This window comes from Hemitrygon akajei, chromosome 1, assembly GCF_048418815.1.
Source record: "Hemitrygon akajei chromosome 1, sHemAka1.3, whole genome shotgun sequence".
Taxonomy (NCBI): Eukaryota; Metazoa; Chordata; class Chondrichthyes; order Myliobatiformes; family Dasyatidae; genus Hemitrygon; species Hemitrygon akajei.
The window spans coordinates 184,778,488-184,795,026 of record NC_133124.1 but is presented as its reverse complement, the minus strand read 5'-3'; the positions used below and the strand labels follow the sequence as shown (position 1 = coordinate 184,795,026).

Below are 16,539 nucleotides of genomic sequence, written 5' to 3'. Positions count from 1 at the left end.
GAGGTGTTGATACACTTATGACCATGTCCTGATGGCAGAGGTGTGGTAACGGAATGCTCCAAATCATGGTGGGCCGGTGTAAGGAGATCTACCGCAACACATTCGGGTTTACCCCTCTTATCTACGATAAAGTCTTTTCATTCCATTCCAAAATGTGGAATGGGCCATCGTAATGAGATAGCGGTATGCGTCCTGTGGACGACATCATCTGAGGCAGAATGTAGGTCAACAGAAACTCAAAATGGGAAGTAGGAAAAGGTGTAAGGAATTGAATTTACTGAAGACAATGGAACGCCGTTGAGTGGCTGACAAGGTGGTCATGGAGTCAGGAATAAAATTGTCTGGCACTCATAATGGCTACTCACACAGAGACGCAACCGTAGACGACTGCAGTTACTTTTTTGGAGCTGTTCTGAATCCCAGCGGGACCCACAACAAACAACCTCATACATCAGATAAGTCCTCAGAGCAGACTTTAAGGAGCGGTGAAGCCACTCATATAGGCCATTGGACTGTGAGTGATATGCTGTGGTGTGATATCGTCTAAGGCTGACATTCTGGGTCACTGCAGACTGGAGGTCAGAAATGAATTAGGGGTCACTGACAAAGGAAGTTTCAAAGGAGATGCCAAACCGAGCAACCCACGTGGTGATGAACGCCCGAGCCACATTTGCGGCCATCATCGACGCTAGCAGCATGATATCTGGCCGCCTGGTGGTACGATCCACCATGGTAATGAGGTGCGTGAAACTGCGGTGGGGTGGGGAGTATTACTGGAGCGGAGGACCAGCAAGATTCACATTGACATGGCCGGGGACCTCAAAACGTTCCATTGGCGCCTGGCATGATGCATAATGTCATTTTTGTCTGCTGACACTTCAAACAGGCTGCCGTGCAATCACGCACAACCTTTCTAAGGCCCTGTCACACAAATTTTAGTGCAAACTGTTTCCGTGAGGCCTTCTGGCTCGGATGCGACAGTCCAAGTGTAGAGTCAAAGCAGTCCGCCTCCAGTTTGCCGGCACCATGAGCTGAGGACAACTTGTTGAGACATCACACAGGAGAAAAACCCCAGCTTCCCCGAACTTAACATCAGCCAACCGCAGGCACGTGAATGTTATTGAGTAAACCTGGATCTCGTGGTCAGTAGCTTGGTCGACTGCCATAAAGCAGTAATAGTAAATAACAATTTTTAGTATTGCGGAGCGTGGGGAATCCATAATAGCAGCTATTTTTCATGGGAAAATTTCGAACCTTCTGCGGGCAATTGCTGGCCGAGAAGGTCAATGGTTGACAATCAAAACTTGCACTAGCAGGGTTAATAATCGATCCCCTGTTGCAAAGACGTCGCTGCGGGGGGAGCCCAAGTTCTGGACACAGGCACGGAGGCAGGATTGAGAAGCGTTATCACAGTCGCAAGCGTGGAATAGGTACTCAGGAGAGTCTTTACACGGAGACAAAGTTCACGTAGCGAATCCAGGAAAATGCGGAACTTAGAATTGACAGTCCTAAAGAACCATGAAACGAGACCAACGAACTGGCAGCTCCTTGTTGTGATTACAGGGTTTATATCCTGCATTTATTGATGGAAGGCAGGTGTGTGTAATTACTGGAACTGGGAATGATTGGAAATACGACGAGGGGATTGAGGATAGTGATTTCCCAGCAGTGTTCGCATGTGGCCCATTAGCTCCAATGGTTTAGCATCACGGCGGCTGGACAGGAAGAGCAACTCTTTGGAGCAATCAGCCTTCAATAGTCCAAGAGTCTGCAAAAGGTGAGTTTTCAGCAATTGGAATTTATCATGTTCAGGCAGGAGTTCTTATTGGCTCACAGCTCTTGCAGCTGCTGGACGCTCTCTGTAAATCTGAAGCCCTCCCTCCTGCACCATGTCTTCAGCCACGTGTTGATCTGTGCTATCTTACTATTACTAAACAAACCTACACGTGGCACTGGTAGCAATCCCGAGCTTGCTATCCTGGACTTTAGACAGATTGGTGAAGTGTATTGTGCCAATCTTTACATAAGTAGATTTGCCTTGAAAATAGCAATTATTTTTCTTTTCTAGGTGCAGATACTTATCAGACTATTGAATCTCCATTGAATACATCTTCAGGTAAATTGTTCATTTTGATTCAATTTATGCTTCACGTCTCTTATAAGTGATTGCATCTGCATAAAGGAGGCTGTTGGGGACATTAAGGAGGAGGAGTGAATTGCTTCGCAAGTGTTTCATTCAAGAATTTATTACTACTGAGTAATGGTTTCCTCAAGTTTAACTTTCAGGTCAGGTGGTAAAGACGGCACATGTAATGATGTCTGTTGATGTGTCTGGGCTTATATAGAATGATTTTCAGAAGAATGGGGACTCCAGGCATAGGTCTCATTGAAACCCACCTGACACCTAAGGGGCTGGACATGCAGAGAGTCATTCCATTCGTAGGAAAACCTTAAATCCGCAAGAAAAGTCTCAGAAAGAAGAGACACATGTTTAGAAATGAGGTGAGGAGGATCTTCCTCACCCAGGTAGACGTGAATCTCTGGAATTTGTTGCCACACAAATGCAATGCATTTTCTTTTGCCTGTAACTTGATTGTATTGATCTCTTGCAATAAATAGCATCAAGAAAGCTGAAGGTATACAGGCTATTAGAGCGTAATTTGGAGATAGGGAATATAGCAAATTAGTTACAACAGCACCAGTCTTCATATCTGAATTGAATTGTAGATTGAATTTCAAATGTTACTCCAAGAAGAACTGAGAAATGCAGATGTGGGGTTGGGTTTAGCATTAAAATAAGTTGGAGAAGTCGATATTCGTTTTAAAAAGTTGGTAGCAATCCAGTGGAACTATGAAGTGATGTACCTCCAAACTGAGTTTGGCCTCAACATGCCAGCACAAGATAATGTCAAAATGGAAATAGGATGTTGAACTGAAATGGGCAGCCACCTGGAAATCCAGCCTTTTGAGAGAGACAATGCGAAGGTACACGACAAAGTGGAGTCTCATTTTGCGTCAGCTCACCGATGTACTTGGTAGCACGCGCGAGCAGAGAGCGTTCCCGCATGTAGGAGGGCCAAACGATTCACCGCATGATGAAATGGCTACATGTGTATCTGCCACATTCTCGCAATCGATCTAACGAATCTGAAGATCTGATACATTGTACATCCAGTGCCTGTTTCTGAGGCAACAATGGTTAACAACAGATGACGTCCTTGGCGCATTGGCAGGCTTGTTGAGGAAATGTGGTGCTCGACCCTACATTTTGTGTCTGTAGTGGAGAATGATTATGGTCAGTAGACGACCCCGGCAGCAGTCCACAGGATGTCCACAGATCTCTGATATCCTATTCTGTTGGTACTGTTGAAGCTGCAGATGGTCAGCACTTCCAAGCGTGGTAAACCCCGAGGCCCGGCGATGTCTGTTTCGCAGCTGTCCTTATTTTAGTGGCCTTAATGGCAGGTGCTATTCAGGCAGGCAAAGGAGAATAATTGATGTACAAATGACTGCTGAGAGTAAACCAGCAGTCATTTTAGCAAGCTACCTCTAATCCCTCACAGGTACAATAGGCAGGGCTGTATGAACTTGATTAGGCATTTGCTGTATGAAGAGTTGTTTAAAAATAAAACAAGCATAGTGAATTCCCAGCAGAGACAGCATATGATCCAATAGCTTAAGGTGTATTCACCGCAGATGGACAAGAGTATGACTGTTTGGTGTACTAGTTGACTCAGCATTGTTGCAGACATGGAGTTGATTAGCAACGCTCTTGCCAAGAAAGATTATAAAGATTAATACGTGGTTGAGAGGATGGTGCAGGAGGGAGGGCTTCAGGCTTGTAGATAATTGAGCTTTGTTCCAGGGAAGGTGGGATCTGTTCCGAAGGGACGGTTTACACCCGAACTGGAGCGGTACTAACATTCTTGCAGGGAAGTTTGCTAGTGCTTCTTGGGGGGGTTTAAACTAAATTTGCAGGGGGCGGGGATCCAGAATGTGAGAAAGGATGGCGAGAGGAAGAATAAAGGACAGGTGGGGACTACACGGTTCCGGAATATTAAGTGTGTAGTAGAGAAAGGTGAGGCGGAACAAGTGATAAGGAGGACACATATACAGAGGGATGGTCTGACGGAACATGGAGTTAAATGTGTTGAAAGAATAAGTAAATTTAGGAAGGACAACAAAATTCTAGGGGCATATAGCCTGATGGGAGTTCGGGGAGCTGGGCTAAGCACAATAGGCAGCGATTCAAACAGAGAGAGGAGAAATGGGCTAAAATTTCTATATCTGAATGCACGAAGTGTCAGAAATAAGGCGGATGAGCTTGAAGCCCAGATGCGAATGGGTAACTGTGATGTTGTTGGGATAACGGAGACATGGCTGCAGGGAGATCAGACCTGGGAAATGAATGTACAAGGGTATACGTGCTATCGTAGGGACAGAAATGTGGGCAGAGGGGGTGGGGTGGCTCTGTTGGTGAGGAATGAGATTCAGTCCTTTGCAAGGGGGGACATAGGGTCAGGAGAAGTAGACTCTGTGTGGATAGAACTGAGGAACAGTAAGGGCAAAAGGACGCAAATGGGTATTGTCTACAGGCCACCAAACAGTAGCATGGATATTGGGTGCAAGTTGAATAGGGAGTTAACATTGGCATGTGGCAAAGGTAATGTCGCAGTAGTTATGGGGGATTTCAACATGCAGGTGAACTGGAAGAATCAGGTTGGTGCTGGACCACAGGATAGGGAGTTTGTAGAGTGCCTACTGGATGCATTCTTGAAACAGCTTGTACGACAGCCAACCAGGGACAAGACTATTCTGGATTTAGTGTCATGTAATGAACAGGATTTGATAAGCGATCTTGCAGTAAAGGAGCCATTAGGAGGTAATGATCATAATATGATAAGTTTTTATCTGCAATTTGAGAAGGATAAGGGCAGCTCGGAGGTGCCAGTGTTGCAGTTGAACAGGGGAAACTGTGGAGCCATGAGGGAGGAGCTGGCCAAAGTTGACTGGACGGGTAGCCTAGCAGAAAAGACAATGGAACAGCAATGGCAGGTATTCTTGGGAATAATGCACAAGGTGCAAAATCAGTTCATCCCCCAGAGAAGGAAGGATTCAAAGTGGGGAAAGGGGCCACTGTGGTTGACAAAGGAAGTCGGAGATTGCACAGCATTAAAAAAAAAGGGAAGTATGACAGAGCTAAGGTGAGTGGGAGGACAGATGATTGGGAAGTTTTTAAGGAACAACAGAACTTAACTAAAAAGACAAAACGGGGAGAAAAAATGAGGTACGAACGCAAGCTAGCCAGGAATATAAAGGAAGATAGCAAAAACTTTTGTAGGTATGTGAAGAGAAAGAAGATAGTTAAGAACAATGTTGGGCCCTTGAAGAATGAATTGGGTGAAATTGTTATGGGAAACAGAGAAATGGCAGAAGAATTTAATGAGTACTATAGATCTGTTTTCACTAAGGAAGACACAAGCAATCTCCCAGATGTATAGATGGGCCAAGGACATAGGGTAACAGAGGAAATGAAAGATTGACATTAGGAAGGAAACGGTGATGAGAAGACTGATGGGACTGAAGGCTGACAAATCTCCAGGTCCAGATTGTCTGCATCCTAGGGTACTAAAGGAGATGGCCCTGGAAATTGCGGATGCATTGGTAATCATTTTCCAATGTTCCTTAGATTCAGGATCAGTTCCTGAGGATTGGAGAATGGCTAATGTTATCCCACTTTTTAAGAAAGGAGGGAGAGAGAAAACAGAGAACTATCGACCTATCAGCCTGACATCGGTGGTGGGGAAAATGCTATAGTCCATTATTAAGGATGAAATAGTGGCATATCTAGATAGCAGTGATAGGATCGGGCCGAGCCAGCATGGAATTACCAAGGGTAAATCATGCTTGACTAATCTGTTGGAGTTTTTCGAGGATGTAACCAGGAAGATAGACGGGGGAGATCCAGTGGATGTAGTATACCTCGATTTTCAGTAGGCATTTGATAAGGTCCCACATAGGAGATTGGTGGGTAAAATCAAAGCTCAGGACATCGGGGGGAAGACTTTGACATGGATAGAAAACTGGTTGGCAGATAGAAAGCAAAGGGTAGCGGTGAATGGGTGTTTCTCGGAATGGCAGGTGGTGACTAGTGGGGTGCCACAGGGCTTGGTATTGGGACCACAGCTGTTTACGATTTAAGTCAACGATTTGGATGAAGGCATTGAAAATAACATCAGCAAATTTGCTGATGATACTAAGCTGGGTGGCAGTGTGACATGTGATGAGGATGTTAGGAGAATTCAGGGTGACTTGGATAGGCTGGGTGAGTGGGCAGATACTTGGCAGATGACGTTTAATGTGAATAAGTGTGAGGTTATCCACATTGGGATTAAGAACAGGAAGGCAGATTATTATCTGAACGGTGTAGAGTTAGGTAAGGGAGAAATACAAAGAGATCTAGGAGTCCTTGTTCATCAGTCACTGAAGGTGAATGAGCAAGTGCAGCAGGCAGTGAAGAAGGCTAATGGAATGTTGGCCTTTATTACAAAGGGAATTGAGTACAAGAGCAAGGAAATCCTCTTGCATTTGTACAGAGCCCTGGTGAGACCACACCTGGAGTATTGTGTACTGTTTTGGTCACCAGGGTTAAGGAAGGACATCCTGGCTGTAGAGGAAGTGCAGCATAGATTCACGAGGTTAATTCCTGGGATGTCTGGACTGTCTTACGCAGAGAGGTTAGAGAGACTGGGCTTGTACACGCTGGAATTAAGGAGATTGAGAGGCGATCTGATTTGCAACATATAAGATTATTAAGGGATTGGACAAGATAGAGGCAGGAAATATGTTCCAGATGCTGGGAGAGTCCAGTACCGGAGGGCATGGTTTGAGAATAAGGGGTAGGTCATACAGGACAGAGTTAAGGAAAAACATCTTCTCCCAGAGAGTTGTGGGGGTCTGGAATGCACTGCCTCGGAAGGTAGTGGAGGCCAATTCTCTGGATGCTTTCAAGAAGGAGCTAGATAGGTATCGTATGGATAGGGGAATCAAGGGATATGGGGACAAGGCAGGAACCGGGTATTGGTAGTAGTTGATCAGTCATGATCTCAAAATGGCGGTGCAGGCTCGAAGGGCCGAATGGTCTACTTCTGCACCTATTGTCTATTGTCTATTGTCTATTGTGAAATATTTGGTATTGTCGGGAGTGATTTTTTGCAGCGCGAATTTGGCCTCAGATTCTACAAGCCAAGCAACGCCATTTTGCTCCCAAAACACTGGCAGCTTCAAAGCAATGACAATGGCCGACCCTTTCAATACTTCTGGAATCATCCCAGAGCATCAGGGGTACCAATGCAGGTTTTAACAAATAATTGTGCATCTCGCTAAACGTGAAAAAAATCAAAACTAAAACCGGCATAATCGAGCTCAATGTTTATAGAAACACAGAAAACCTGGAGCACAATACAGGACCTTCAGCACACTATGTTCTGCCGAACACGTCCCTGCCTTAGAAATGGCTTGGCTTACTTATAGCTCTCTATTTTACTAAGCTCCATGTACCTATCGAAAAGACTCTTAAAGGACTCTATCATATCTGCATCCAGCACCGTTGCCGTCAGCCCATTCCACGCACTCACCAGTCTGAGTAAAAACTTAACCCTGTCATCTCTTCTGTAACTACTCCCCAACACTTTAAACCTGCAACCCCTTGTGGCAACCATTTCAGCCCTGGAAGAAAGCCTCTTGACTATCCATACGATCAATGCCTCTCGCCATCTTATACATCTCTATCAGGTCACCTCTCATCCTCCTTCACTCCAAGGAAAAAAGGCTGAGTTCACTATTCTCATAAGTATTGCTACCCAATCAAGGCAACATCCTCATAAATCTCCTCTGCATCCTTTCTATGGCTTACACATCCTTCCTGTAGTGAGGCGACCAGAACTGAGCACAGTACTCCAAGTGGGGTCTGACCAGGGTCCTATATAGTTGCAACAGTACCTCTCGGCTCCTGAATTCAATTCCACGATTTCCATGCAAGCTGCTTGCTTGGGTTACTTTGATAAGATATGTGATAGGAAAATTGTCTGCCATCCAATTAGGATGGCCAGATTAAGGGTTGGATTCTCGGGTGAGGGACACTAAGGTTGGACTTAGGGCTATTGTTAAGGGGAAGGAGAGAAAAGATGCTGCGTGATTCAACAAAGAACAGTGTGCGATCGAAGGAGGGTCAGCGAAGGAGATACCATGAGCTCCAAAGTGTGCATATTAGATTGTTTCATTGAAATGGGCCCTTTTCTTTTTCTGCTCTTTCTTTACTAAGTTTTGAGTCAAATGAAGATTTATAAAGCTAAATCTTTTAATGGTAAGTTGTGTACTGTCCGTTATTTCATGGCACTTATTTGTAACAGGGTAATGAATCACTCAGCATCCACAGGGGCTTTGGGGGGTATGTTTTTGCGCACTAATCTCACACTTTCTGTGGGGCGGAAGATTGTCTTCCCCAGACTTACGCAGCCGACGGATCAGAGTGTTTCAGGACTTACAAACAGAACTGATTTGTTCATAGATTGCTTGAGATTCAATAAAATTTGCTACATGTTCCTCTTAATCTTGATGCATGGAGCACGGCTCTATCTGTCGGTCCAGAATTAATCATTACTTTAAATAGATAAGCAAAGTGTTTTGCGTCGATCTTTACATTAGTAGCTTTCCTTGAAAATAACAATTACTTTTATTTTTCTTCTGCAGGTACAACAACTTCTCAGACTAATCAATCTACTTCGACAACAGGTAAATTGTTCGGTTTGATACAATTTATGCTCTATGTCTCTTATATGTGATTACACCTGCATAGAGTAGGCTGCTGGGGACACTAAGGAGGAGAAGGGACTTGCTTCGCAATAGTGTTTAATTTTCAGGTAGAGTGGTAGAGACGGCACATGTAATGCTGTCTGTTGATGTGCCTGGGCTTATATACGATGATGTTCAGAAGTATTGGGGCTGCAGGCATAGATCGCATTGAAACCCACCTGATACTTAAGGGGCTGGACATGCAGAGAGTCTTTCCAGTCGTAGAAGAATCTTAAATTCGCAAGAAAAGCATCAGAATGAAGAGTCACATGTTTAGAAATGAGGTGAGGAGGATCTTCTTCACCCAGGTGGTCATGAATCTCTGGAATTTGTTGCCACGCAAATGCAGTTCTTATTTTTTTGCTTGTAACTCGATTTTATTCGCTTGCAATAAATAACATTTAGAGAGCTGAAGGTATAGAGGTTGTTGGGGAGTAATTTGGTGATATGGAATTAAGCAAATTAATTACAACAGCAACTAGTCTTCATATCTGAATTGAATTGTAGATTGAATTTCAAATGTAGTTCCAGGAAGACCAGAGAAATGCAGATGCTGGGTGGGATTTAGAATTAAAATAAGTTGAAGAAGTCAATGTTCATGTTATTAGGTTGGTGGCAATCCAGTCGAAATAGGAAATGATGTACCCCTAAACTGAGTTTGCCCTCAAAATGCCAGCACAAGGTCATGTCAAAATGGAAATAAGATGTGAACGGAAATGGGCAGCCATCTGGAAATCCAGCCTTTTGAGACAGACAGTGTGAAGGTACACGACAAAGCGGAGTCTCATTCTGCGTCAGCTCACCGTTGTACTTGATAGTGTGCGCGCGCGGAGAGAGAGTGATAATGAACACTAAATGACCCCGCAAGCTGTCCACACGATGTCCACAGACCTCTGATATTCTGTTATGCTTGTAGTGTCGAAACTCCAGACAGTTGGCACTTCCAAGGTGGTATACCCGGTGATGGTACCCAGGCCCAGCGATGTCTGTTTCGCAGCTGTCCTTATGGTGCCTTATCCTACCCCTAGTTTTCACGTTTTTGCTATCACAGTACTTTTACTGTGCCTCCCGAATTACTCCGATGACACCGGACCTATTCTGGCAGGGAAAGGAGGATGAATGATGTACAAATGACTGCTGAGAATAAAACAGGTTATTTTAGCAACCTACTAGTAATTCTTTACATGTACATTAGAGAGGGCTGAGTTAACTTGATTAGACATTTGCTGTGTGAAGAGTTCTTTAAAAATAAAACAAGGATAGTGATTCCCAGCAGAGATAGCATATAGTCCAATAGCTCCAATGGTGTATATCACCTCGGCTGGACAAGAGAACGACTGTTTGGCACACTCAGACTCCAATAGTCCAAGAGTTTGTACATCGGTATTTATCAAGTTTATGCGAGAGTTCTAGTTGACTCACCATTCTCGCAGACATGGATTTGCTAAGTGACGCTTTCACCTAGAAATATTTGGTGTAGTCGGAGGTGATATCTCGCAGTGTGAATTTGGCCTCGCCTTGTACAAACCAAGCAACGACATTTTGGTCCCAACACTCTGGCAGTTTCCAAGCAGCTACGTGGCCGATATGTTCACTAACTCTGGAATTGTCCTAGAACATCAGCGTACCAGTATAGGTTGTCGCAAATAAGTACGAGTCTCGTTAAATGTAAAAAGAACATCGTGAAACTAAGACGGGCATCTTCCGGCTCCTTGTTTATCTTACAATTAATTTTATCCTTCATAGTTGCAAAACATGGTTTTTTTGTTCATATATTTTTTGAGATTCAATAAAATTTGCTGCTTATTGCTCATGTATGAAGCGTGCCTCCGTTTTGTAGGTCCAGAATTAATCATTACTTTAAACAGATAGGCGAAGTGTTTTGCTCCAATGTTTACATAAGTAGTTTTGCCTTGAAAATAACAATTACTTTTATTTTTTGTTGCAAGTACTTTGGAAGGGATCTAATAGGTAGCATTAACAGAAGTGTGTTTATTAATAGTTGCAAGGGAGGCCGGGTAGAGAGGAGTAGGCCGAGGGGAGCCAAGGAGTGAGCGAAGCTGAACCGGGGATCGAACTCGTGTCACTACAGCAAGACTCTGACGCTTAGCGGTGGGACTTAGGCAGAGCAGGGAGGTAGACCAGGTAATGATCGTGGCTGGGAAAGAACAGAGGGCAGAATGCCCTACTCCTATTAACATGGGGGGAATTTAACATAGGCAACCGGCGTGGGGACGGAACTTGAAGTATGGAACACTCAGCGGTCGAGAGTCAGCGTAAACACAGGCAAACAGCGCTGGTGGACAGAGGAGCAGTAGGAAGGTCAAACTGTTTTTGACCTCGGGCATTGGTGGAGCTGGACTTCTAGCTGGAGGCAGGCGGCAGACAACACTCCTCTTGCCATGGAGCATTAACTGGAAAGGTAAATGGTTAGCAATCCTTATCTCGACACAGAATGGCGCAGACAAACAGCAGGCCATTCTTATCTTGTCACGAAGTAGCACCTGAAGATGCAAATGGCTGACAATACTTAGCCAGACACGAAACGACAAAACCAAACAAAGGCAGATAATTCTTATCTTGATACGGAGTAGCACATGAAGCAGCAAACGGCAGGCAAAACTCATCTGGACACGAGAACGACAAATCCAAACAACGACAGAAAATTTGTATCTTGACACGGAGCCGCACATGAAGTAGCAAACGGCCGGCAATCACTTAGCTGGACACGAAGAGACAGAATTTCCGAAGCAACTTAAAATCTACCATTCTCGGCGGCCCGGAACGTGCGTTGCCACACTGGCTCAGGTGACGGTCCAGCCCTGAATAGATGTAAGCCGGAGTTTTTAATGCTGCCGGTTCAGATGAGAATCAGGTGCCTTAATCAAGGAGCCCGGTAGAACACGGGGAAAGGGGATTAAAAGAAAATAAGGAGTCAACGGACCGGACAATGACATTTTTCTTCTGTAGGTAAAGGGGTTTCTCAGACTACTAAATATCCTTCGAAAATATCTTCAGGTAAAATTTTCCTTTTGATACCACTTAGGCTTCCTGTGTTTTGTAAGTGTTTGTACTTACATAGTGCAGGCTGTTGAGGCCATTAAGGAGGAGAAGGGAATTGCTTCGCAATAGTGTTTCATTCAACGAAGTTCTTTCCCCTGTGTAATGTTTTCCTCAAGTGTAACTTTCAGGTTGGGTGGTAAAGACGGCACATGTAATGATGTTCGTTGATGTCTCTGGGTCTACACACGGTGATGTTCAGAAATATTGGGGCTGCAGCCATAGGTCTCATTGAAACCCACCCAATACTTCTAAAGCAGGCGTGCTTATAAACAGAGGCCGGTGTCGTCTGTTTCACAGCTACGGTCGTTTTTAGGTTGGGGGCCTTGCGGAACGGCCTTACTAAGGAAGGGAAAGGAAGGGGAATGATGCACTGCTGCTTGGCTGAGTGTAGATTTTAACAAGCTCCCTATAATCCTTCATAGCTGCATTAGCGAGGGCTTTGTGAATAGATCAGGCACTTGCTCTATGAAGAGTACTTAAAAAAAATAAAACAAGAATAGTTATTTCCTAGGAGAGACAGCATGTGGTTCATTAGCCCCGAACAGCTTCGCATAGCTGAGGCTGGGCAAGGAGGGCAACGATTTTGTGCGCTCACGCTCCAATAGTCCAAAATTCTTCAACAGTTGAGTTTTCTGTTATTGGAATGTATTATGTCCCGACGGGTGTCCTAGTGGGCTCACCACTCTCGTGGCCGTGGAGTTACTGAGTGACGCTTCCATATAGAAATATTTGGTGTTTACGGCGGTGATTTCTCGCAGCGCGAATTTGGCCTCGGCTTGTACAGACTAAGCAACGGAATTTTACTCCCCAAACTCCGGCAGTTTCAAAGTAATTGCGCTGGCCGACATGTTCAATAACTCTGGAATCATCCTATAGCACCGGAAACCTTCTCAAGTTTCAGCACATTCCTTCTAAGAGAAGGGGCCCAAAACTGCTTACAGTACTCCAAGTGAGGCCTCACCAGTGCTTTATACAGCCTCAATATTACATTATTGCTTTTATATTCTCGTCCTCCTGAAATTAATGCAAACATTACATTTGCTTTCCTCACCACCGTCTCAACCTGAAAACTACCATTTAGGGCATCCTTCATGGGAATACCCAAGCCACTTTTCACTTCAGATTTTTTAGTTCTCTATCCATTTAGAAAATAGTCTATCCTTTTATTTCTTCAAACTTACACTTCCCTACATGATATTCCATCTGCCACTTTTTTGCCCATTCTCCTAACTTGTCTAAGTCCTTCTGTGGCCTCTCTCCTGCCTCAAAATTACCTTCATATTGCCCACAAACTTAGCCAAAAAGCTATCACTTCTGTCATCCAAGTCATTGACATATAACGTATTAAGACCCAATGCAGGCCTATGTGGAACACAATACTCACTGGAAGCCAACCAGAAAAGGTTTGCATTATTATCACTATTTGCCTCCTGCTAATCAACCAATTCTTTATCCATGCTGGTATATTTCCTGTAATACCATGAGCTCTTAACTTGGTATTCAGTCTTTGTCAGGCAAGATTTTCCCTTAAGGAAACCATGCTGGTTACGATCTAAGTACCCCAAAACCACGTAGTTAACAATTGACTCCAAAATCTTTCCGAACCTCCGAGGTCAGAGTAACTGGCCTACATCTTCCTTTTTTTCCTGCTTCTCTCCCTTCTTGAGTAGTGATATTTACAATTTTTCAATTCCTACAGAACTATGCCAGAATCAATTGATTCTTGAAAGATCATTACTAATGCCTCCACAATCTCATCAGCAACCTCTTTCGGAACCCTGGGGTGTATACCATCTGATCCAGGTGATGTATCTACCTTGAGACCTTTCAATTTTCCAAGAAACTTCTCATAATAGGAACTTCACACACTTTGCCCGCTGGCACTCTCGAACATCCCAGGTACTGCTAGTGTCTTCCACAATGAGGATTGATGCAAAATACTCGTTCACTTTGTCCACTAACTCCCTGTTCCCGGCATCATTTTCCAGTGGTCTGATATCAACTCTTACCTCTTTTTTCACACTTCGTGAATCTGAAGAAACTTTTGGTATCCTCTTTAATTCCTTTACCTTAAGCTCTCCAAATAATTCTGGTTCATTACACAACACCCAATCCAGAGCAGCTGATCCCTTAGTGTCCTCAACCATGAGCTTCTCTAAAAAGTCATCTCATAGGCATTCTGGAAATTCTCCCTCTTGGGATCCAGCACCAACCTGATTTTCCCAATCTACCTGCACATGAAATCCTGCATGACCATGTAACGATGCCCTTTTGACATGCATTTCTATTTCACCGTGTAAGTTGTAGACCACATACTTACTGCTGTTTGGTGGTCTGCAGATACCTCCCATCAGCGTCCTTTTACCCTTGCAGTTTGTTAGGTCTATCAACAAGGATTTAACACCTTCCATCCCTATGTCACCTCTTTCTAATGATTTGATTTCATTTTTATCAACAGAACCTTTCCTGCTTTCCTGCCTGTTCTTTCAATACAATATGTATTCTTGAACATTAAGGTCTCAGCTGTAATCTTCTTTCAGCCATGATTCAGTGTTGACCATAATGTCATACTTGCCAATCAGTAGCTGTGCTACAAGTTCATCTACCTTGTTCATATAGAGCAAATTCAAATATAACACCTTCAGTCCTGTATTCACCCGTTTCAATTTTGTAGGTCTTTTGCATTGCCACTCATCCTGTTGACTGCAATTTTTCCCTATCATCAGCCTCTCCTTGCTCACAGAGTCACTACACACTGCCTTTGTAAACCAACTACCTCATCCTCAGCACCATCACTCCGGTTCCCATTCCATGCTAAATTGGTTTCAACCCTCATAAACAGCTCCAGAAAACCTGCCTGCAAGGATATTGGGCCTCCTTTAGTTCAGGAGTAACCCATCCCTTTATCTTTCCCAGAAGAGATTGAATCATCCATAAATCTGAACTCACGCCCCTTGCACCAGCACCTGGGTTATGTAGAAAGGAAAGTTAGATTGTTTGTGGAGTAGGTTTACAACATCATGAGCTGAAGAACATTACTGTGTTGCATTGTTCTTGGTTTGGTGTTGTATGTGACTGCATTTTTTTTTGCTGTCTTGTAATCAATTACATCTGGAGGGGCAAAGCTACATGCAGAAAGTGATTCTACTTGTTCACAGTAGGCACAATGGAAGAGCAGAATAGAACCTCTAAAAAGAGATGGAATAATCACTGAGCTCCAGTCCCATGAACATGCACAGTTGCTACTTCAGTCTTTTGGAGGAAAGGCAGTATCCTAACATTGGCCCTTGGTCCTTGAGTGCAATGACAGCAACTATCTGCAATTATTTCTACTGATCCGTTCACTACTTGTTCTTTCAACCCAGTTCTCTGTGGCAATGCCATGTTATTCTGTCGGGCCTCAAGACCAAATTACCAAGAACATTACCTCGGGATACAAATGAGTTGGTAACAGTCAAGAGAGGGAAGGGCAAAATCAGATACTAGAGAGTATCCCTGTGGTTGTCCCCCTTAACAATATGTTCTCCAGTTTGCATAATATTGGGGAGAACAACTCACTTGGGGGAAGCAACAGTGGCTACGCCTCTGGCACAGAACCTGGCCCTGTGACGCAGAAGGGTAGGGAAAGAAAGAGGGTGGCAGCAGTGATAGGGGACTCTGTAGTTAGGGGGTCAGACAGGCGACTCTGTGGATGCAGGAAAGAAACACGGATGGTCGTTTGACTCCCAGGTGCCAGGGATCGGGATGTTTCTGATCGTGTCCACAATATCCTGAAGTGGGAACTGCCAGAGATCGTGGTACATATTGGTATCAATGGCATAGGCAAGAAAAGCGAGGAGATCCTGAAAAAGGACTACAGGAAGTTGAGAAGCAGGACTGCAAAGGCAGTAATCTCGGGATTACTGCCTGTGCCACGTGATGGGTAGTATAGGAATAGAGTGAGGCGGAGGATAAATGCATGGATGAGGAATTGGAGCAGGGGGCAGAGAATCTGGATCTTTGGGATCTCTTTTGGGGCAGGCGTGACCTGTACAAAAAGGACAAACTGCACTTGAATCCGAGGGGGACCAATATCCTGGCAGGGAGGTTTCCTAAGGCTATTGGGAAGAGTTTAAACTAGAATCACTGGGGGGTGGGAACCCAATTGAAGAGATGGAGGAAGCGACGGTAGGCTCACAAATTGAGCAAGTTTGTACACAGTGTGAGAGGAAGGATAGACAGGTGATAGAGAAGAGATACGCTCAGACTGATGGTTTGAGATGAGTCTATTGTAATGCAAGGAGTATCATGAAAAAAGTGGATGAGCTTAGAGCCTGGATCAGTACTTGGAGCTATGATATTGTGGCCATTACAGAGACTTGGATGGCTCAGAGGCAGGAATGGCTACTTAGAGTGTCAGGCTTTAGATGTTTCAGAAAGGACAGGGAAGGAGGCAAGAGAGATGGGGGCGTGGTACTGCTGATCAGAGATAGTGTCACGGCTGCAGAAAAGGAGGAAGTCATGGAGGAATTGTCTACTGAGTCTCTGTGGGTGGAAGTTAGGAACAGAATCTCTACTGGGTGTTTCTTATAGACCACCCAAAAGTAACAGGGGCATCAAGGAGCAGATAGGGAGACAGATCCT

The 16,539-nt window shown here is 44.4% G+C and overlaps 1 protein-coding gene across 1 annotated transcript in view; it reads left to right on the top strand.

The window, feature by feature from the left end:
* Positions 1–16,539, top strand: part of LOC140733132 (uncharacterized) — a 98,113-nt gene that overhangs the window by 46,723 nt on the left and 34,851 nt on the right. Inside the window, exons 9-10 of the mRNA XM_073056030.1 lie at positions 2,069–2,116; positions 8,752–8,793. Coding sequence (XP_072912131.1) covers positions 2,069–2,116; positions 8,752–8,793 — 90 coding nt within the window. The remainder of the gene's footprint in view (positions 1–2,068; positions 2,117–8,751; positions 8,794–16,539) is intronic.